The 22917-nt window shown below is 23.2% G+C and overlaps 1 protein-coding gene across 1 annotated transcript in view; it reads left to right on the top strand.

Annotated features, from left to right (window-relative positions):
• The first annotated feature begins 795 nt into the window (after positions 1-795).
• LOC117176023 (protein strawberry notch) overlaps positions 796-22917 on the top strand; it is an 87927-nt gene continuing 65805 nt past the window's right edge. The window contains exons 1-6 of the mRNA XM_033365986.1: positions 796-1141; positions 2152-2242; positions 6117-6224; positions 6666-6893; positions 13170-13301; positions 13411-13551. Coding sequence (XP_033221877.1) covers positions 1139-1141; positions 2152-2242; positions 6117-6224; positions 6666-6893; positions 13170-13301; positions 13411-13551 — 703 coding nt within the window. The 5' untranslated portion in view covers positions 796-1138. The remainder of the gene's footprint in view (positions 1142-2151; positions 2243-6116; positions 6225-6665; positions 6894-13169; positions 13302-13410; positions 13552-22917) is intronic.

Below are 22917 nucleotides of genomic sequence, written 5' to 3'. Positions count from 1 at the left end.
AGCAAGTATTTGAATTTTCAGCCAAAAAGATTATCAATTAATTTCTGATATTAGATATTGCTGATTAATGGTCAAATATTTTTTCTGAAGAAAAAATTAATTGTCTAAACAAAAAGACAAATTTTCAACGAAAGTTGAATCCTTAAAAAAAAGATTAATTTTCTATAAAAAAATTCGAATTTTCAGCAAAATAGTTCATTCCTCAATCCAAATAGAATATTTTTCTACGAAAAAGACGAATTTTCGAAAAAAGACTGAACATTAAAACAGTTAAATTTTCAACCAAAATGATTAATTTTCCACCTAAAGTAAAACGATTTTTCAACAAAATAGTTGAATTTTTAACCAAAATATATATTTTCAACAAAAAAGTTGTATCTTCCACCTAATTGTTGAATTTTTAAATAAAAATATTAATTATCAACCAATGAGATTAATTTTCAACCCAAAAAGACGACTCAAAAACATTGGATTTGTTAATTGGGTTATACTATAATTCAGTTCGCATTAAAGCAAAAAAAAAGACGAGAAGAAGGGGAGAAATAGAGAAAATTTCTTGGAAACAGAGAAAAAAGAGTTTTCAAAAAAAGAGGAACAATAGGGGAATAAAAAAAAGTCTAAATTCTGCACTACATTACTTTTTGAATTAGTCTAACGTGCCGATTTCGAACACTTGATATTTAAAAATTGACTCGAATTTAAATTTTTTTCGCGCGTTGGCTAGAAATTGGAATTCGGAAATCCGGCAACGTCGCTTAGCCATTTCCATCTCAACGCGTGTGTTTAGTTTTTGTCAGTATTTGCATCGTGGTGCACCGACTGGGCCGGACGTGGATAAAAAAATATTACTTTGGGCCAGGCAGAATGCAAAATGCACGATAAATAATTTTGGGGATGAACTGAATATCGGGGATTGACTGAATAATATCGGAGATTGAATTTGGGAATACGGGGAATTCGCCGAAGACGTTTTGAAGCCCTGCCATTCTCGGCGAGAACGTCGGAGGAGTCAGTTGTCGTGGTATTATTCCCTTCGCGTTTTGTCGATTACAACCAAACTAACAACGCATTGTCGGGTTTCAATCGATTTCTCAAATCGAGGTACGAGGAAGACAACGACTGAAGAAAAACCGAAACCATGGTAAGTTTATTCGCGAATCACCGGAACTTTTCTATACGCGCGTTTTTTCGTTCCGAGGGCAAGGAGCTTCTCCTTGGGGATAGCATTCGTAAAGAAGAAAATGAGAAAATTTGCAATTTCGTTTGATCAATTACCCACAGATTTCAAGAAAATCGCAACATCTCTGCGAATTTGTGGACTTGCAAAAAGCATTTTTTTTCGGAGCACGCCATACTCGACACTTTTTTTTCGTGCACTTTTTTTCCTTTTTAAATCGTATGTATAGAAGGTCGTTTTTTATTCATCCTGAACTCCTGAATCATTGTTTATTCACGTTAGTTGAAAATAGGAAAAAATTTACGATCGAGTGACTAGCTGATTTGCAAAAAAAAAATTGCAGATTTTTATTTTTTTTTGAATTGTCTAGAGTATTGTTTTTTTGGTTTTGAAACAGGGGTATTATTTTTTCTTTTACACTTTCAAATATTTTTTGTTATTTTTTATTCATGCTTTTTTTTTGTCGTTGATCGGAACATAACCTATTTCTCGCGTGCGAGATCTGATCTGTGGAGATGACAATGAGATAAACGAATGAGTTCGTTCGCGAACTCGTGTTTGAAAAAGCGCGCAAAAATTAACACGTTTTAATTAGTTTACTACTATATATGTTAATTATATTCTCTTTATTGATTTGATTATGACCTTTAATCGATAGACAAATTAACAAATTCACAGGAGCTAGACAACTTTATTAATAAAAATTTTATAAATATAGAAGACACATAACCTTAAAAGTGTTATAAACATTTATCAATTTGAAAAAATGAGTCTGGAATCATTATTTTCAAAAAATTCGCCATTTCGATACATTTCTTACAAATTAAGGAACATTATTTAAAACGATTATCTAAAAAAAAAAGTAAATTTCTTTTAAATGTTGTGCATTTGAGAATTGAAAGATTTTGGAACGAGTTCTTCGAAATTTAATTTTTGTGAACCAAATTGATCAACTTTAGATATTTTTGAAACAGGCAACAACCCGATTTAAAGAATCTGTGAGCGATGAGAGCAGTGGAAGTGATTTTGACGATGACGAAGATCCTGACAAGATTGAAGTCCCTGGTGAGTTAATTTTTCTTATCTCGATTTTCTTGTGGAATCATGAAGAATTAATGTTTTATTACAACTTAATACTGGAAGATTACATTTTTTATTGTTATCGAACATTCTTCTCAAGAAATTAAATTAAATAACTGCTTTTGGATATACAAAATTCGTTTTTTTTTTTTTGTTTTTTTTTACAAGAATCGTTTATTTTACAGAGAAAAATAATATTTCAACACGATAGATTAACACTCACGAACATTTTTATTTATCATGAACAAATACTTTTTTTAATTTTCGAATGGGACACTTTCAAAATTTAACCTTTTGATTTTCAAATTCATGAATTTTATTGAAAATTCGTTTTTTTGGGTAGAAAATTAATCGGCTTAGTTGAAAATTCAACGATTTAATGGAAAAATTATTATTTTGGTTTGAAAAATTAACTAATTTGTTGAAAATTTTGATTTTCTTTGTTAAAAATTCATTTTTTAAGTTTCAAGTTTAACTAATCAATTTTTGGTTCTAAATTTTGCTTTTTTTATTCGTAAATCTATTTTTTTCGGTTAAACACAATTTTTTAAACTAAATATTCAACTATTGCATTTTTGCTTAAAAATTTATCTTTTTATTTCAAAATTCATGTCTTATTGAAAGTTCAACTTTTCTGATTGAAAATTAATCTTCTTGGAAAATAATTCTCTCGGAATTGAAAATTTAACTATTTTCTTAATAATTTCAATTTTGTTTTGTTAAAAATTTGTTTTATTAGTTAAAAATATAGCTATTCCATTTTTGTTTCGGAATATATCATTTTCAGTTGAAAATGTTTTATTAAAAAAAATTTTTTTTTGAAATGTTGACTAAAAATTTAACTATTGCATTTTTGGTTGAAAATTGATTTTCTTCAGTGTTAAAAATTCATGTATATTATTGAAAATACGTCTTTTTAGTAGATAATTAATCTTCTCGGTTAAAAATTAATTTTTTAGTTGAAAATTTATTAATTTTGATGAAAGTTCTTTTTTTTGTTGATGAAATTTCTATTTTTATGTTAAAAATTAATTTTTTGAAATAAAAACGATTTAATTTAGGTTTAAAATAATTTTTTAATTACAAATTGAATTATTGAATTTGTTGTTGAAAATCGATCTTTCGTAGTCAAAAATTAATGTATTATAAGAAAAAATACTTTGTTTTTATTGTAAAGATTAATATTCTTGGTTAAAATTAATTTTTTTTGTTTAAAATATAACTTACATTTTTTATTGAAATTTTTTTTTTTTACAATTTTTTAACTAAAAATGTAACTTGCTTTTGGTTAAAAATCGATCTTTTTTTTTAGTTGGAAATTCACGTGTTTTATTGGAAATACATCTTTTTGACAGAAAATTAAACTTCTTAGTTAAAAATTAATTTTTTAGTTGAATATTCATCAATTTTATTGAAAATTCATGATTTTTATTTTAATTGTTTTGTTGAGAAAATATCTATTTTTAGGTTAAAAAATAATTTAAAAAAATTAAAATTACTTAATTTAGTTAGAAAATAATTTTTTAATTACAAATTTAATTATTGTTTTTTTCGTTGAAAATTGATCTTTCTTATTTAAAAATGAATGTATTTTGATAAAAAAAAAACGTTTTTTTTTGTTTTTGTTTTTTTGTAAAGATTAATATTCTTGGTTAAAAATTAATTTTTTGGTTAAAATATGCCTTACATTTTTTATTGCATTTTTTTTACATTTTTTCAATTAAAAATGTAACTATTGCATTTTGGTTAAAAATCGATCTTTTTTTAGTTGAAAATTCATGTATTTTATTGAAAATTTTTCGTTTTGGCAGAAAATTTAACTTCTTAGTTGAAAATTAATTTTTTTGACCGAAGTTTTTTTAATTTAGATGAGAATTCATGTCTTTGATTAAAAATATTTTTTTTATTCTTGAAAATTTATATTTCTTAGGTTGAAAATTTATTTTTTTCAAAATAAAAATCTAACTCATTTTTTGTTAAAATGATTTTAAAATAAAAACTTCCATTTTATATTGAAAGTTCTTTCTTTTGGTTCAAAATATTTGTTTTTTTAACTAAAAATATAACTATTGAATTTTAATTGAAAATTTATATATTTTTTTGAAAATTTTTATTTCTCAGGTTGAAAATTCATTTTTTAAAAATAAAAATCGAACTACTTAATTTTTGGTTGAAAATAATTTTCTAAATAAAAATTTAACTATTGCATTTTTTGTTGAAAACTCATGTTAGTCGGGGGGGGTTTTTTTTTGTCAATATTAATCTTCAAAGTTAAAAATTAATTTTTTGAATTGAAGATTCATCAATTTAGTTAAAAATTTATTTCTTTGGGTGTCAATTTACCATTTTTAGTTTAAAATCAATTTATTTCGTTGAAAATTGAATTATTTATTTGAAAAAATGTGTTGTTTTTTTTCTGTAAGTTTAATTTATTTGAGCTGAAAATTTAACTATACCATTTTTGTTTGTTTTTTGTTGAAGATTGCTTTTTTCCAGTTGAAAAATCGTTGTTTTTGTTTTTTTGTAAAGATTAATATTCTTGGTAAGTTTAATTTATTTGAGCTGAAAATTTAACTATACCATTTTTGTTTGTTTTTTGTTGAAGATTGCTTTTTTCCAGTTGAAAAATCGTTGTTTTTTTTTTTTGTAAAGAAAATTATATATTCGAAAATTCATCTTCTTGATTAAAATTTTTTTTTGTTAAAACTTCGTTTTTAGATGAAAATTATTTTTTTACAAAAAATTTAAAGACATATTCCGCAGTTTTAGTGGAAAATTAATTTATTTCATCCTTTGAAAATGTAAATATTTTGTCAAAAATTCATGTATTTTATAGAAGTTTTTTAAAAAATTACTTTACCAAAAAATGTAGCTAATGCATTTTTCGGTAAAAAAAAATATTTAAAAAAATGGTTGTCTTATATTGAAAAAATTGTTTTTATAGCCCTTTCACCTATAAATTTTAAGATTATAGTTTGAGTTTATCGAATACAGTTAAATTCACACAAAAAAGCGAGTTTTCAACAAAATAGTATTAGAAAAAATTACTCAAAAAGGAACAAAAATGTCAAATAACTATTTATTTTTTAAGCTTTTTTTTGTTTTTGAGGTTTTATAAATATAATTTTCCTAAGTTCCTTGAAAAAATTCAAAAACATTTTTGAAAATTTCATATTTGTCGAAGAAGTCTTAAAAGAAATTTAAAAATTTTTTTTATTTTACAGGTTTTTTGCGAAGAATTTTTTTCTGGTTTGTAAAAGGGACATTGTTTATTTTTAATATTTTTATATAATTGGAAAGGACGAAAGTTTGACTATTTTAGTCTAAATTGGAAATGTCCATTTTTTCTTTTAATCATTTTATTGATTTGAAGGGGGAGCGTTATATTTTCAATCTGTTTTTTTTTTTTTTTAATTGTGAGAGGGTGATATTTTATTTTTAGTATTTTTATTAAGTTGGAAGGGAGACAATTTCGATTTTCAATCTTTTTTCCTAATTAGAAGAAGGATTAAAGAAAAAAAAACTTTATATTTTTAGCCAAATATCTTCGAACTTTTCAATTGATAAAAGTTAAAAATAGTTTATATTTTTCATTTTTAAAGATCAAAGATATTTAATTAAAAATTTTTCAATTAGAAATTCATGAAAGCTTCCATTTTATACCTATAAATTATTGAGCGTTTGAATTAAAAATTTATGAAACTTAAATTTTAAAGGTTGACAATTAAGAAGAGTTCCATTTTGAGTACATTTTTTTAAATTTCAATTACCTTGCAAAATTTTCACAAACCAAAAAATAATGTAAAAATCTTCTTAAATATCCAAATTGCATTTTTTTTTTTTTTGCAAAAATTTTCAGGTGGGGGCAAAGATCTTGCAACAGCTGCAGCAATTGCAACCGTAAAGGACGAGAAACCTCTAGATTTGCCACCAAATCCAGACATTAAAACTCCTGGTGCAATGACTGGTAAGTAGGGATTGCATTTTTTCTCTTACCGTTTTCGTTATAAATTCTAATTTCTAATTCTATTTTGCTAACCTTAACGTAATACAGATTTTCCCCAATTATATTATGTGAAATAATAACACGTTTTCTGTGACTAGATCTTTTTAACAATAAAAATTAATAAAACTGTTCTAAAAAAAAAACGTCCCTAAATCCTCAAAAAGATTCCCCTTGATTAAACTTATAGGTTTTAAAAATTGCATTCATCAACTTTGAAGATTCATTCGTCATTCTATCATTCAAGATTTTCTCTCTAAAGATATTTACATCGCCTAGTTGTAAAATATTTAATTGATTATTCGTGAATTTGAAAAATATTAGATACACATTTTTTTAATGAGGTTTTTATTATATTTTCTTTTTAAAATTGGTATCAAAATTTGTCCAAACTTCATTTTATAGCCTTAAATCAGAAATTTGGGGGTAAAATTCCCGGCGGACTTGTCACAAAGAATTCAACGCCAGGATACGAAATGGTGCGAGTAGGAGGATCTCAAGGTGGACCTCCTAATTTTATGGGACAGAACCAACTAGGTCAATTAGGTGGTCTAGGTGCAGGCGGACCTTATGGGGGTTTTCCTCCTTTGGGGAATTTAGGAGGATTCAATCCTGCTGCTTTTTTACAGCAAAGTAAGTCGACCTTGTGCAAAAAACTTTTTTTTTCAGCAATCACTATATAAAATGAAATGATAAAATATGTATCTTTTAAAATTATTGTGTAATTATTGAAGATACTAATCAATTAATGTTGTGACTCACACTCATCAAACCCCTTGTCGATTAAAAAATAATATAATACAGGGTGTCTGCTCATCTGGAAAACCTGGAATTGTCAGAGAAATTTTATATGTAGTTGTTTTTTTTTTTTTTTTCGGAATTGTAAGAGTAAAATATATTTTTTTTTAAATCGCAATATCAAATTTTTTGCGTAAATTCGAAAAAATTAACTTTTTTTTTGAAAATTTAGCTTATCGAAACTAAAAGTTTTCATTTTTTTCCGGATTAAAAGTGGCAGTTTTTCAAAAGCATTCAACTTTTTGGATTAAAAGATTTAAAAAATTTATTTTATTTGTTAAGGATAAAAATATTTATTTGAAAAATAATAATTTTCTGTTAAAAATTCAACTTTTTAACAGAAACTTCCTTTTTCGGCTCGAAAGTTCAATATATTTCATGAACTTATTTTCCAATCTTGACTGAAAAAACTCTAATTGTTGAAAGTTCGTCCGTTTTATTGGAAAATTTATCACTGTAGTTAAAAATTAATTTTTTAGTTGAAAATTTCACTATTTTGTTTTAAATTAATTTTTTGTGCTGAAATTTTAATTTTTGCGATTTTAATTGAAAATAGTTCTTTTTAGCTGAAAAGTCAACTGTTTTTTTGGAAATTCATGCATTTCATTAAAAATTCAAGTTTTTTAAATAAAAAATTCGTTTCTTCTGATTGAAAGTTTTGTTTAATTCAAAATTCAGCTAATTAATTTTTTAGTTCAAAATATAACTTAAATTTTTAATTGAAATATTTTAACTAAAAATTAAACCGTTTTTTAATTTAGTTGAAAGTTCATTACTTTGATTAAAATTTTTTTTTGTAATTTCTATTTTTTAGTTTGAAAATTAATTTTTTTTAAAATTAAAATCAAACTATTTCATTTTTGGTTGTAAATAATTTTTTGAATATAAATTTAACTATTGCAATTTTGTTGTTGATAATTGATAGTTAAAAATTCATGTATTTGAATAAAAATACGTTTTCTTTCTTTGTAGAGTAATCTGCTTGGTTCAACATTAATTTTTCTTTGTTTAAAATATAACTTCCATTTTTTATTGAAAGTTGGTTTTTTTTTTTGGTTAAAAATAAATGTTTAGCTAAAAATTTAGCTACTGTATTGTGCTTCAAAATCGATCCTTTTTAGTTGAAAGTTCATGTATTTGATTAAAAATACATCTTTTTGGTCGAATATTAGATTTCTGAGTTAAAAATTAATTTTTTGACCGAAGTTTTTTCAATTTCGATGAGAATTCATTTCTTTGATTGAAAATATATTTATTTTTCTTGAAGATTTATATTTCTTAAGTTGAAATTTCATTTTTTTTTTTAAATAAAAATCTATTTCATTTTTTGTTGAAAATAATTTTTCACATCAAAATTTAACAATTACATTTTTGGTTGAAAATTAATAGTTAGAAATTCATGTATTTGAATAAAAATACTCTTTTTTTTGTGGAGTAATCTTCTTGATTTGACATTAGTTTTTATTTTAATATAACTTCCATTTTTTATTAAAAATTCGTTTTTTTTTTGGTTAAAAATAATTTTATTTTATTTTAACTAAAAATTTAGCTACTGTATTATGCTTCAAAATGGATATTTTTTAGTAGAAAGTTCATGTATTTTCTTGAAAATACATCTTTTTTGGTAAAAAATTAAACTTCTAAGTTATAAATTAATTTTCTGACAGAATTTTTTTCAGTCTGTTTGAAATTTCATTTCTTAGATTGAACATTTTTTTTAAAAATTATGTTTTAAATAAAAATTCAACTATTGCATTTTTTGTTGATAATTCATCGTAGTTAAAAATGCATGCATTTTAACGTAAGTGCGTTGTTTTCTTTTTTTGTAAAGATTAAACATTTCTTTCGTTGAAAATTGAACTTTTTCTGTTGAAAAAATGTGTTGTTTTTGACATGAAAATTAATTAAATTGAGCTGAAAATTGAAATATATTATTTTGTTTTTCTTTTTTGTTGAATTTTATTTTTTACAGTTGAAAATTCGTTGTTTTTTTTGGTAAATAAATTACATGTTCGAAAATTCATTTTCTTGATTAAAATTTTTTTTAATTCAACTTCGTTTTTAGGTGAAAATTATTTTTTTACTTAAAATTAAAATGCATATTCCGCAGTTTTGGTGATACATTTTTTCGGGATTTAAAGTAAGTTTTTCAAAAGCAATCAACTTTTTGGATTAAAAGGTTTAAAAAATTCATTTTATTTGTTAAAGTTTGAAATATTTATTTGAAAATTAATAATTTTCGGTTTAAAATTAAACTGTTTAAAACAGAAACTTTCTTTTTTGGCTCGAAATTTCAACATATTTCATGAACTCATTTTTCAATCTTGACTGAAAAATCTCTAATAGTTAAAAGTTCCGCCGTTTTGTTGGAAGATTTATCTTTTTAGTTGATAATTTCACTATTTTGTTTTAAAGTATTTTTTTACATGATTTTTTTTTGCCGAAAGTTTAATTTTTACGGTTTTGGTTGAAAATAGTTCTTTTTAGTTGAAAAGTCAACTATTTGTTTGTAAATTCATGTATTTATTTAAAAAGAATTCAAGTTTTTTAAATAAAAAATTCGTCTCTTCTGATTGAAAGTTTTGTTTCGTTCAAAATTCAGCTAATTGGCTGATAATTCATCTTTCTTGGTTGAAAATTATTATTATTTTTAATTGATTTTTTCATTCATTTTTTTTATTGCAACGATTTGGTTGAAAATTCAGCTATCTGGGTTGAAAATTACCTTTTTTGTTGAAATTTTATCTTCTGAATTTAAAGTCAAAGGTTTTAGAAAAAATTGTAGTTTTACTCTTGAAAATGTTTTTAAAAAATCCATTTTATTGGTTGACGAATTACCTGATTCGTAGAAAATTCGTTTTTTTTTGTTTGTTGAAAATTAATTTTTTTAACGGAAAATTTTAATGTTCCATTTTTTATTAAGAAATTATATTTTTTAGTAAAAACTTCAACTATTTGGTTCAAAATTCATGTATTTTGCACAATATTAGTCTTTCTTGGTAGAAAATTATTATTATTGATATGGGGCGTAAAACACAAAAGTTTTTAAAAACATTGTACTTTTTAGCTTCAAAATTTGAAAATGTTCATTTTATTGGTTGACGATTCAACCTTTTTGTTGAAAATTCGTTGTTTTTTTTTGTTTGGCTCAAATTTAATTTTGTAACTGAAAATATGACTGTTCCATTTTTGATTCAAAAATTATTTTTTTTTAATGGAAACTTCAACGATTTGGTTGCAAATTCACGTATTTTGTTGGAAATTATTCTTTCTTTGTAGAAAATTGATCTTCTTGATTGAATATTTATCTTTTTGGTTGAAAATTAAACTTTTTTATTTAAAATTTTGTCTCTTGCTTGAAAGTGCAATTATTTGTTTCTAAGTGAACCTGATTGTTTGAAAACTTATTTTCTTAATAATCCATCTTTCTTGATTGAAAATGAACTTTTTTGTTGGAAATTTTTCTGTTCTAATTTTAAAGTCTAATTTTTCCAAAACTTTCGATTTTTTAAATTAAAAACTCAATTTTTGTTAAAAATTCATCCCGTTTAGTATAAAATTCATATTTTTTGTTGTTGAAATTGCAACTATTTGGTTAAAAATTTAGCGATCTTGATTAAAAATTACCTTTCTGTGAAAAATTAATTTTATTCGGGATTAAAAGTCAAAGTTTTTCAAAAAGGTTCGACTATTTGGCTTAAAAACTTTTAATACCTAATTTTGTTGATTGAAGATTCAACTATTTCGTTAAATTATTTTTTAAATTAAGTTTGTGAATTGCAAATTTAATTGTTCCATTTTGCATGAAAAATGTTTTTTTTTTTAGTGGAAATTTGCATTATTTGGTTGAAAATTCATGAATTTTGTTGAAAATTAATTTATTTGTTTGAAAATTTAACTATTTTGTTGGAAATTCTTTTTTTGTTAATTATTGATTTTAATATGAAATATAACTATTCCATTTTTGGTTGAAAATTGTCCTTTTTTAGCAGAAAATGTAACTATTTGGTCAAGAGTTTATGTATTTTCTCCAAAATTCGTGTTTTTTTTTTTATTTGGAAATTAATCTATTTTAAGTTGCAATAGTTTGATTTGAAAGATTATGAATTTAAAGCTTTTCATATTGAATTCAATATGAAACCTGTTTTAACTTTACTGAAAAGAATGTATTCCCTTATTTTGTAAACCAAAATCAATTCTACAGAATTAAAATTTTAATCATTTAAAATAATTTTTTAAATTTATTATATTTATATTATATTTATATTATATTTATATTATATTTAATAATGTCCTGTAATCTTAAAGACTTGAACAAATAAAAAATAAAAGGCTTTAATGTTAAAAAATTTTGGATAAAAACATTTATATTTATTAAACAAATACATTTTTTAAATTTATCTTTACTTAAAGTAATACAAAGTGCACAAAAACGATTTGAAATCAGTTCAAAATTTAAGAATTTTCCTACTTTAACGCTAAAACTTGAACTTTTACTTAAAGTTTATAAACTATTTTCAACTTAAAAATAACTTCATAATAATATATTCTTAATTAAAGGATTTAATTAAATTTAAAATATTGTTTCAGTCTAAAATATTCCATTTTTAACCCATTCAATTATTTGCATTTTTATTTAAGACAAGTAAATTGAAACCAAATATTTAAAATTAAAGAATCTTTAAGGGGAGATTCTGGTCATAATTTTTCAAAAAATCGAGAAAAAAATTTTTCATATTTTTGTGGTAAATACGCTCGAGCTGTCTTTCAAGATGGAAAACTTCAAAAAATTAAAAAGTCCGCCATTTTGTTTGTTTCTTTCAAAAAAAAATTCTGATTGTAGTTCACACGATAGCCAAAACTATACAGATTATAAATCTTTTTTATTTTTTGATTTCGGGTCAACCGTTCCCGAAATATTTGAGCGAAAGCTGAAAAGGACATTTTTGAGGCGCCATTTTGTAAACAAAAACAAAGAAAAACATTTTTTTTTTTATTACTTCAACCTCTATACTTTACACTGTACAAAATTTAGAAGAAACACATTATTTTTACTATTAAATAAAATTCTTTGAAAACTAAAAAAATAAGGACATGGATGACCAGAATCTCCCCTTAACTGAATTGTTTGACATAGAAAGCCCGGAATCGTTAAAATTTCGAAGAGCCTTTAAACTTTAAACGTTACAATTTTAATTGTTATATTTGAAAATTTCTTAATTTGAAAGTGAAATTTTTTAATTTTGATGTATAATTTACAAATGAAAATTTGTAGAAAAAATTTGAGTAATTTTAAGAGATATTTAGAAGTTTGAAAAAGAAAAAAAATTATCATAAAAATTTTTTTTTATTTAAAATAATTTTTCAAAATGAAAAGTTATTTTTAATTTTCCTAGGAATCTTGAAAAAATGTTTTTATTCTTTTGAAGCCTTTTACAATTTTTGAAAAGAATCTAATTTGTTTAAAATACATATCTCTTAAAATTACTCGAATTTCATCTACAAATTTATTAAAATTATAGAAAAGATTCAATTTATTTTGTCAGATATTTATAAGTTCTGGAAAAAGTTTTCAAAATAATTTTAAATTTAAAACAAATTAGATAGTTTTTGAAAATTAGATCATTTTGAAAATTTTAAAGTTCATTGATTGATTTTTAAATTTAGAGCATTGAAAATGATAACGTGGATTTATATTTTTTTTTCTATTAAAAAATGTTAGTACCTTTAGTTTTATACGCGTAAATTATTGAGCATTTGAATACATTTTTTAATGAAAAACTTTTCAATTTCAATTTTAAAAGTACAAAATTTAACAGTTCCAATTTGAGTACTTTCATTTGCAGCTCAGTTTTTATTACCTAAAGTGGAAAATTTTTTTAGCTTGTGTTCCATTTTTTTTCATTGACCGTGAAAAATGTTTGCGAACCCGGAAATGACCGGGAATTTATTTCATCGACTAAAACGGCCACCCTGTATTAAAATTTTATCTTAAAACATCAAATCTTCGGTTCATCATATTAACTACTTTTTTATATAAATTTTAAATGTCTATTTTGAATACGATTTATATTTTATACCAAATTTTAATAAGTCGTTTTTAATGGACAGGCATGGGCTTGGACATTAGTAATCTAATGGGAATGACAAATCTTATGGGAATGGCTGGCATGAATATGGGAGTTAATCCCTTGTTGCAATATCTGAATCAAGGCGGAATGTCGAATTTTGGAGGACTCACAGGTTTGTCTTAACTGATAATTTCAAAAAAAAAAAAAAAAAAAAGAAAGAAAGAAAAAAAAGAAACGTGCAAATGTTTTTATATTAACCTGGGAGAATTTATATTATTCAGGGAAAGGGCTGCAGCAAATGTGGATGAATGCTGCAGATCCGAGCAAGATGAACATGCAACAAGGCATGCAAGAGGAAGAAGAGGTTGATGATGAAGAAATGGGTGTTGCAGAAACTTACGCTGACTACATGCCTACGAAATGTAAGTTAAATTGTTAATTACTTTATTTTAATTTATTTAATATTTATTTTTTGACTATTATTTTGATAAAAATTACGCTAATGCTACTATTTTCGCAAATTGGTCGCTGAAAAAATTCAAATTGTTTTAATAATTTTGGTCAATTTAGAAAAGTGATTTCTACTTTTTCCATTTTTTATTCAAAAATTATTTTTTTAAATTGAAACTTCGACGATTTGTTTGCAAATTCGCGTATTTTGTTGGAAACTATTCTGTCTTTGTAGAAAATTGATTTTCTTGATTGAATATTCATCTGTTTGGTTGAAAATTTAACTTTTTTATTCAAAATTTGTCTCTTTTACTTGAAAGTGCAATTATTTGTTTCTAAGTGAACCTGATTGTTTAAAAACTTATTTTCTTAATAATCCATCTTTCTGGATTGAAAATAAACTTTTTTGTTGGAAATTTTTCTGTTCTAGTTTTAAAGTCTAATTTTTCGAAAACTTTCGATTTTTGAAATTAAAAACTCAATTTTTGTTAAAAATTCATCTCGTTTAGTAGAAAAATCATCTTTCTTGTTGTTGAAATTCCAACTGTTTGGTTAAAAATTGAGCAATCTTGATTAAAAATGACCTCTCTGTTAGAAATTAATTTTATTCTGGATTAAAAGTCAAAGTTTTTCAAAAAGGTTCGACTATTTGGCTTAAAAACTTTTAAAACTTAATTTTGTTTATTGAAGATTCAATTATTTCGTTAAATTATTTTTAAATTAAGTTTGTGAATTCAAGTATTATCTAAAGTTGATGCAGGGCATATGAGTAAAAATAAGTATAATTTTTATTTTAGGACAGGGAGTTTCGATAAAGAAATACAGTTTCCCTTGAAACAGGGAATTTTTTTCAAGAATTAAAACTGGGATTTAGAAAAAAGGAGTTTGTAAAAATCCCTGTTCCAAGTCAAAATTCGTCACAATTTAAAAGTTCCTTCCTCAGAATTTGAGAAAAAGAAGGCGCTTCAAGTAGTTTTTAGAGTAGAAGTAGTATTTCGAAAAGGAAATATTTCGGAATTATAATATTTTTTTTTACATTTTGCTTCGAGAATTTACCTTTTCTCTTTCTTGAAAATTCAATTGATTGCGGTTAAAGCTAAAATCTCTTGTTAAAAACGATTCTTTTGTTGTTGGAAGATTGATGGTTTCAATTAAAAATTCATCTCTTTTTAAAAATGTTACTACTTTGTAGAAAATAACTTTTTCAACTAAATATTGTAATTTTTTGCTGAAAATACGAGTTTTTTTTTATTGAAAACTAGATTTTTAACGGAAAATTCAACTATTCTATTTTGGATTGAAATTTTATCTTTTTGAATGAAAATTCAACTACTTGATTGAAACTCAATATTTTTAATTTGAAAAGTCAACTATTTCTTTGAAAATTTCTGTAATATGTGCAAAATTCGTATTTTTTTAGAAAATTAATGTTATTAATTGAAAATTCATTTTTTTGGTAGGTTGAAAGTTAATTTTTTCAACTCAAAATTTAACCGTTGCATTTTGGGTGTAAAAATGGATCTTTTCCAGTTAAAAATGTGATAATTTATATGTAAATTTGTCTTTTTAAATTGAAAATTCATTTATTTAGTTGGAAATTTACATATTTTGTTAAAGATCAACTTTTCTGTTAAAAATTGATTTTTTTTCTTCGAAAGTTAATGTCCTTGTTTGAAAATTCTTTTTTTGTTGATTTCGAAAATTCAAGTATTCCAGTTGAATATTCATTATTTTAGTTGAAAATTCATCATTTAGGTTAGAAATAAATTTACTTGGTTGAAAAATCCAATTGAAAAAACTAAAAAATTCTTTTTTTTTTTGTATCAACATTTATTTTTGACTGAAAATTTAATTATTCAATTTTTGGTTGCAAAATGATCTTTTTTACTTTAGATTTCTCTTTTGGTTCAACATTGATTTTCGTAACTCAAGACTTAATTATTTAAGTTTTGGTTCACAATTTATCTTTTTTAGTCAAAATTATTATTTTTTTTAAAGTGCAACCAATTGATTTTTTTATTTAACTTTTTTTTTTTTAATTAAAATTCAACTATTCCAATTATGGATTCATCATTTTAGTTGAAAATTCATCAGTTATTATGAAAATTGTTATTTTTGTTTACTAAAGTGTAACTATTTTATTTTCTGTTCATAATTAATCTTTTCCAAGTTCAAAATTCAATTATTTAGTTAAAAATTTGTCTCCTTTTATTCAAAATTTAACTATGTCGTTAAAATTCTTGTATTTTGTTTTAAAAAAATTGTATTTTTTAGGTAAAATTAATCTTTTTGTTTACAAATTCACCTTTTTGGTAAAAATTCAAGCATTTCAGTTAGGTAATTATCATTTTAGTTGAAAATTCATATGGTTATTTTAAAATTTCATAATTCCAGCTGAAGATTCATAATTTTTAACGGAAAATTCAACTATTCTATTTTCGGTAGAAAATTTATACATTTTATATAAAACATAAAATAATTATTTGAAAATTTATGTCATTTGTGGAAAATTTGTATTCTGTATAGAAAATTAATCTTAATGTGAAAAAATTTTTATTTTTGTAAGATATAAAATTTAAATAGTACAGTTGGTGATTCATCATTTTAGTGAAAACTTCATCAGTTTGGTTGAAAATTAATTTCGCTATTTGAAAATTTAACTGTTAGATTTTTGGTTGAAAATTGATCTTTTCTAGTTCAAAATTCAACAATTTGGCTGAAAATTGGTCTCCTTTAATTGAAGATTCAACTATTCTATTTTTGGTTGAAAATTGATCTTTTTCAGATGAAAACTCAATTGTTTGGTTGAAAATTTATATTTTTTTATTTAAAAATTACACTATTTGAAAATTTATGTAATTTGTGGAAAATTGGTATTTTTGATAGAAAATTAATGTTTATGATTAAAAATTTATATTTTTGGTAGATACGAAATTCACATATTACAGTTGATTATTCGATTTTTGGTTGAAAATGATTTTTTTTTTTTTAGTTGAAAATTCGTCTTTTTTTGGTTGAGCATTAATTTTTTTATCTTAAAATTTATGTATTTTTTTGAAAAAGTGGATTTTTTGTTAAAAAATTAATCTTTTTGTTTGAAAATTAATATTATTGTTTCAAAATTCAAGTATTCCTGTTCAATTTATAATTTTAGTTGAAAATTCATCATTTTGATTTAAAATTCAACTGTTACAGTTGAAAATTCAGAATTTTATTTGAAAATTCATCAATTTGGCTGACAATCTTTAACTGAAAATTTAACTACGTACTTCCTTTTTTTTAATTGGTCTTTTCTATTTCAAAATTCAACCATTTGTTTGAAATGTTGTCTTTTTTAATTGAAAATTCGACTATTTCGTTCAAAATTCACGTATTTTTTATAAAATCAATTTTTTTGTAGAAAATTATCTTTTTCTTTGAAAGTTCATCTTCTTGTTTAAAAATTCCTCTTTTCTGTTAAAAATGCAAGTATTCCAGTTAATTTAATTTTTGGTTAATAAATAATCTTTTTTAATTGAAAATTCATCCTTTTTGGTAGAAATAAATCTTCTTGGTTAAAAATTTATCTCACTGGCCAAAAATTCAATTATTCTAGTTAAAAATGCATCAGTTTATGTGAAAATTCACCTTTCTCGTTCAAATTTAAACTATTCCAATTTACAATTTTACTTGAAAATTCATCACTTTTTTGAAATCATATCTATTTTTTTAAAGTTTTTTGTGATTTTTCAATTTAAAGTAAAATTCTTTACTTTGCAGGGCTTCGATTTAGAAATTATACAATTCGACTGTTTTTTTTTATTAAATTGTCCAAAATCGTTAAATATATTTTTTTTTAATTTCAGAAGCTCTCGATTCGAAATTATTAATTATTAACGATTGTTTTAAAAATATTTGAAGCATTATATTTTTAAAAATTGGTTTTATAATGGATTTTTAATTTTGCATATTTTTCATGTTAGGAAATTAAAAAAATTCATTTTCTACCGAAAAAAAACGAATTTTTTTGCAAAATTCAAGAATTATCAATCAGAAAGTTATATTTTAAACCAAATAAAGATGATTTTTAAACTGAAATATTAATTAAACTACCAAAAATTACGAATTTTTAATAAAGTTCAATAATTCTAAACCAAAAAATTGAATTTTTAAGATTTTTTTTTTAAATTTTAAGAAAGTAGTTCAATTTTAAAGTATAATTGTCAAATTTTTCAACAAAAAGATGGATTTTTAAACAAAAAGAATAATTTTCTATCTAAAAAAAATTAATTTTTTAAAAAGTTTATAAACTCTCAACCAAAAGGTTGAATTTTCAACTAAAAAAGAGGAGGATTTTTAAACAAAAATATTAATTTACTGCTAAAAAAGACGACATTTTAAGAATGCTCAGACAAAAAGTTGACCTTTTTTTAATTTCAAAGATAGTAATTCAACTTTAAAACCAAGATGTTTAATTTTTAACCAAAAATATGGCTTTTTAAACAAAAAGATTATTTTTCTATCGAAAAAAACGAATTTTTAACTAAATTTAAGATTTTGAATCATTGTATTTAAAAAATTCGAATTCGAAAGCTAAAAAATTTTCCATTTAAAGCAAAAAAAAATCGTTTTAAAATTTCAAGCAGTTTTAAGTTAGAAATATCAAAAATTGAACGATTACATTTTTGTTCTAAACTAAACACTTGTTAAATTAAAAGTTAAATTATTTTCATTTCAAATAGTTTTAAAAATCTTTTGAAAGCTTTAAAATTTTATTTCGAAATCTTGAAACATCTTTAAAATTGGAATTTTGAATTGAAATGTTTTCAGAACTTCTAAACATCTTTTAAAATGATTCGAATTCTTTCAATTTTTTTTTATATCCTGAAAAATAAAAAACATTTCTTTAAAATCTTTCAGATTCATTTTTGAAAATTTCGGAAATCTTTTTAAATTATCTTTTAAAATTAATTTTCAATTTTCCTAGGGGTCTTAAGAAAATGCTTTTTGTTCTTTTGAAATCATTACAAATTTTTAATTTATTTATAAATATCTCTTCAACTTACTCGATTTTTTTAGAAATGATAGGTGTGCAATATTTATTATGCATCACGATTAAACAATTTTACACTTATAAATTGAATTTTTTCAAATCGAAAATTGAAAATTGTAACGTTAAAAGTTTAGTTTTGAAATTTGTGTTCATAAATATTGTTTTTACATGAAAAAGACTAAAACAATATTTTTAATTTAAGAAAAGCCTTTAATTATGATTATATTATTTTGAAGTTATTTAAAAAATAAAAAATAGTTCATAAAGTTTAAATGGGGTGCTTACATTTTTTTAAGTACTAAGACTTTCCATTTGAAACAATTTAATTTTTAAATCAGGAAATTCTTAAATTTTGAACTGATTCTGAATCGTCTTTTAAAATCTATTATTATTTACTTTTAAATCCGTAATGTATAGTTAAATTCTGAAAATCATTATAATTTATATTCACAATTGATCAACTAAAAACTTTTTTTTTATCCAAAATTGTCGATTTCAAACGCTAATCCTATTTTAAGTCTTTAAAAATGCATTTTCAAATACTTTAAATGAAAAATTTACCCTTAAAAATTAGAATTTAAAATGGAAAATTTGTAACCGACAGGATTTCGAATTACGCAATGTAACCTAAATGATATTAATAATTGAAAAAGATAAAAATTCAAATACTTATTTAAAAAACTGTTGAAATAAAAAATGGACAGATTTTTTTTTCTAATAAATTTGTAAAATCCCGCCCAAGAAATGAATTCACTTTCATTTTCTGATTTTTCCCGATCTCATAAAATTCCCGGGTATCCTGGTTCAGTGGTTCCCTGCACATCATATTAAAAAATTAGTTTAATTTTGGATTTTTAAATTTGCATATTTTCATGTTAGTAAATATAAATCCAAAGACATAAACTCTTTGTTTTCCTTTATATCGTTCTTATTATATGATTTAACCCTCAAAGTGCATACATGATACAAGTCACGGTAAAGTGCATCGTGGGTGTAACAGACCCCAACGTATTAAATCATGCAATTTTAATGATTTTAACCTGAAAATTTATGACTATATTTTTGAAATGGTGTACTTTCATATAAAAAATTGCAACATGGGTGCTTTGAAAATAGATATTTATTTGCACAGATGCAAAGTCAATTTTATGATAAAATGGCTGCTCTCGCATGACGCGTTGCCGTAAGTTATAAGCCATCTACAAAGAAAAGAGTATGAAATAATCGAAAAAAAATTATTATTTCACTTCATATGATATACTTAACGTTAGAAAGTAAACAAAAATCAATGAAATTACTTTTTCGCTCACAAAGTGCACACTGGGTGTTAGAGACCCCACGATTTTTTTACCTCAACTTTTAGCAGCTGCTGCTAGTTTACTGATGCTTGACGCAGTATGCTATATAGAGTTCTGAGCCGGTCATATTACTTTGAGCACGGTGACGAGAATGAGAATATTACCGAGAATATAACCGAGAAATAAATTCTCTGAGAATTTATGATAATTTCAGAATTTATTTTAATTAGCACAAAATTGCATTTTTTCGTAAACTTTTCGGTTGAAAATTTAACTCTTTTTTTGAAAGTTTGTCTTTTTCATTTTAAAGTTTACCTTCTTTATCAGAAATTAGGCTATTATATTATTTTCTCGAAAACTTAACTATTTTGTAAAAAAAGTTGACTTTTTCTTTAAAATGTATATTTTGGTGTTGAAAAATGAACTGAAATATTTTTTGAATGAAAGTTCCACTTATAAAAAAAAATTTGTTTTTTATTAAAAATTCATCTGTTTTAGTACAAAATTTATATTTTTTGGGGATAAAAATGCAACAATCTGGTAGAGAATTGAACTATATTGTTAAAAAATCATCCTTTTTGGTAGAAAATCTTCGTTTTTTTAAATTAAAAATTCAATTTTTTCGTAAAAACTTATTTCTTTGTTACAAAAATTCAATTTTTGATGTTACTGAGTTAACTGTATTTTTTTTGGATGAAAAATCAACTTTTTTTGTAAACAAAAATTCTTTTGCTTTACGATAAATTAAAAAAAAAAATTATGGAATATTCAACTGGAACAATAGTTACTTTTTTAGTTCAAAAGAATAATGATTTTCAACTAAACAAAAAAAATCAACAAAATATTTAAATTTACGGCGAAAATTCCTATTTATCCAAAGAAAAAGAAAAACAAGTTTTCAATCAAACAGCTTATTTTTCAACAAAAGAGTTGAACTTTCAGCCAAGTAATTTTATTTCGAACCTAAGAGATGAATTTTTGACTAAGATTATTATTATTTAATTAGAATACTTACATTTTTAAGTAAAAAGAAGAATTTTTAAACAAGGAGAATAAATTTCAAAAGAGAATTTACTGAGTTAAATCGAATATTTTTTGGATGAAAACTCAACTTTTTTTGTAATAAAAAATTTATTAAGAAGTTATCATTTTTTGGTAAAAATTCGTCATTTAGGATTGAAAATTCCATTTTTTTCGTAAAAAATTATTTATTGTTAAAAAATTCATAGTTTGAGTTAAAACTCGACTAAAACCTTATTCAACGGAAAATTCCACTATTTTTTTTGAAAATGTATCTTTTTCATTTAAAACTACATCTGTTATAGAAGAAATTTCATTTTTCGTATGAAAATGCAACTTTTTGGTTAAAAATCGTTCTTCTTTGTTTGATAATTCAACTAATTTATTTAAAATATTTGGTTGAATCGCTTTGTTAAGAAATCACTTTTTTTTTAAAGATTTATATTTTAAGTTGAAAAGTTATCTCGTTGGTTAAAAGTTTAATTATCTTGTTAAAAATTAATTTTTTTAAATTGAAAATTCAACTACTTGGGTCAAAGTTAAACTACATTGTGTCATTTTTTTATTGAATGCTTATGTCTGATTGAAAAATTAACTGTTTAGTGGAAAATACTTCTTTTTGTTTTGTTTAGAATTCATTTTTTAACAGAAAATGAAACTTTTCCATTTTTTTAAGATTGATATGTTTTAGTTAAAAATTCGCATTTTTTGTTGTTGTAACAAATAATTTTTTAGTTTGAAATTGCCTTTTTTGGCTTAGGTTGAATATTCAACTATCATGTTAAAAATTCAATTATTTTGTTAAGGAGTTATCTTTTAAAGTGGAAAAAACTTTTTTTTTTGTTTCAAATGAATTAATATATTTGACATTTTAAATTTGTATATGAAACACTGTAATTCCTGAATATGTCTGAGCTAGAAAATAATTTATATTCAGCCGCTGATATAACCGGAAAAATAAAAATATTGTTAAAAATCATAAATTCTCAAATTCTCTTAAATTCTTCTAAATTCTGTTATATTCTCGGTTGTATAACCTGAACTTAAATTCTCGGGAATTTCAGAACTCTAATGCTAAACGAATTTACTTAGAGTCAGTGTCTCTACCTAAATCTAGATTGCGACACTTACTGAATTTTTTAAATTAAGTATGGTTTATAGGAGTTTGAAAATGTGTTGGGGTATATAACACCCACAATGCCTTTTAAGGGTTAAAGCCAATCAATTTCTTGCACAAAGGTTTGCTGATCCGCAATTGATAATATATGTGAAAAAACTCTGTGTTTCGCCGAGTTTGAAATTTCCTTTTTTTTTTTGCGTAAAGATGCATCAGTTTCGTAGAAAATTAATTTTTTGTTGAACATTGATATTTTTTGTTTGAAAATTTGAATTTTTATAAAGAAAATTTGTCTTTTGGTTCAAAGGTTCAATAATTTCGATAAACTTTTATTTATTTTTTGAGTGAAAAATCTTTATTTGTAGGAAATTCGTCCTTTTTATTTTTAAAATTCGTTTCTTTTGTTGTATAAATTTCATTTTTGTTATTGAAATCAAAACTATGACACTATTTCGTTGACCATTTGTCTTCTTAGGTTGAATATTCAACTATTATGTTAAAAATTCAATTATTTTGTTAAAGGGTTATCTTTTAAAGTAGAAAAAACTTTTTTTTTTGGTTTGAAATGAATTAATATATTTGACAATTTTATATTTATATATGAAACACTGTAATTCCTAAATATGTCTGCGACACTTACTGCATTTTTTAAATTAAGTATGGTTTATAGGAGTTTAAAAATTTGTTGGGGTATATAACACCCACAATGCCTTTTAAGGGTTAAAGCCAATCAGTTTCTTGCACAAAGGTTTGCTGATATCTATCGACTTCCGCAATTGATAATATATGTGAAAAAACTCTGTGTTTCGCCGAGTTTGAAATTTCCTTTTTTTTTTTGCGTAAAGATGCATCAGTTTCGTAGAAAATTAAT

The sequence above is a fragment of the Belonocnema kinseyi genome, chromosome 7, assembly GCF_010883055.1.
Source record: "Belonocnema kinseyi isolate 2016_QV_RU_SX_M_011 chromosome 7, B_treatae_v1, whole genome shotgun sequence".
NCBI lineage: Eukaryota > Metazoa > Arthropoda > Insecta > Hymenoptera > Cynipidae > Belonocnema > Belonocnema kinseyi.
The sequence above is the reverse complement of the archived record's forward strand: the minus strand, read 5'-3'. Positions and strand labels throughout refer to the sequence as shown.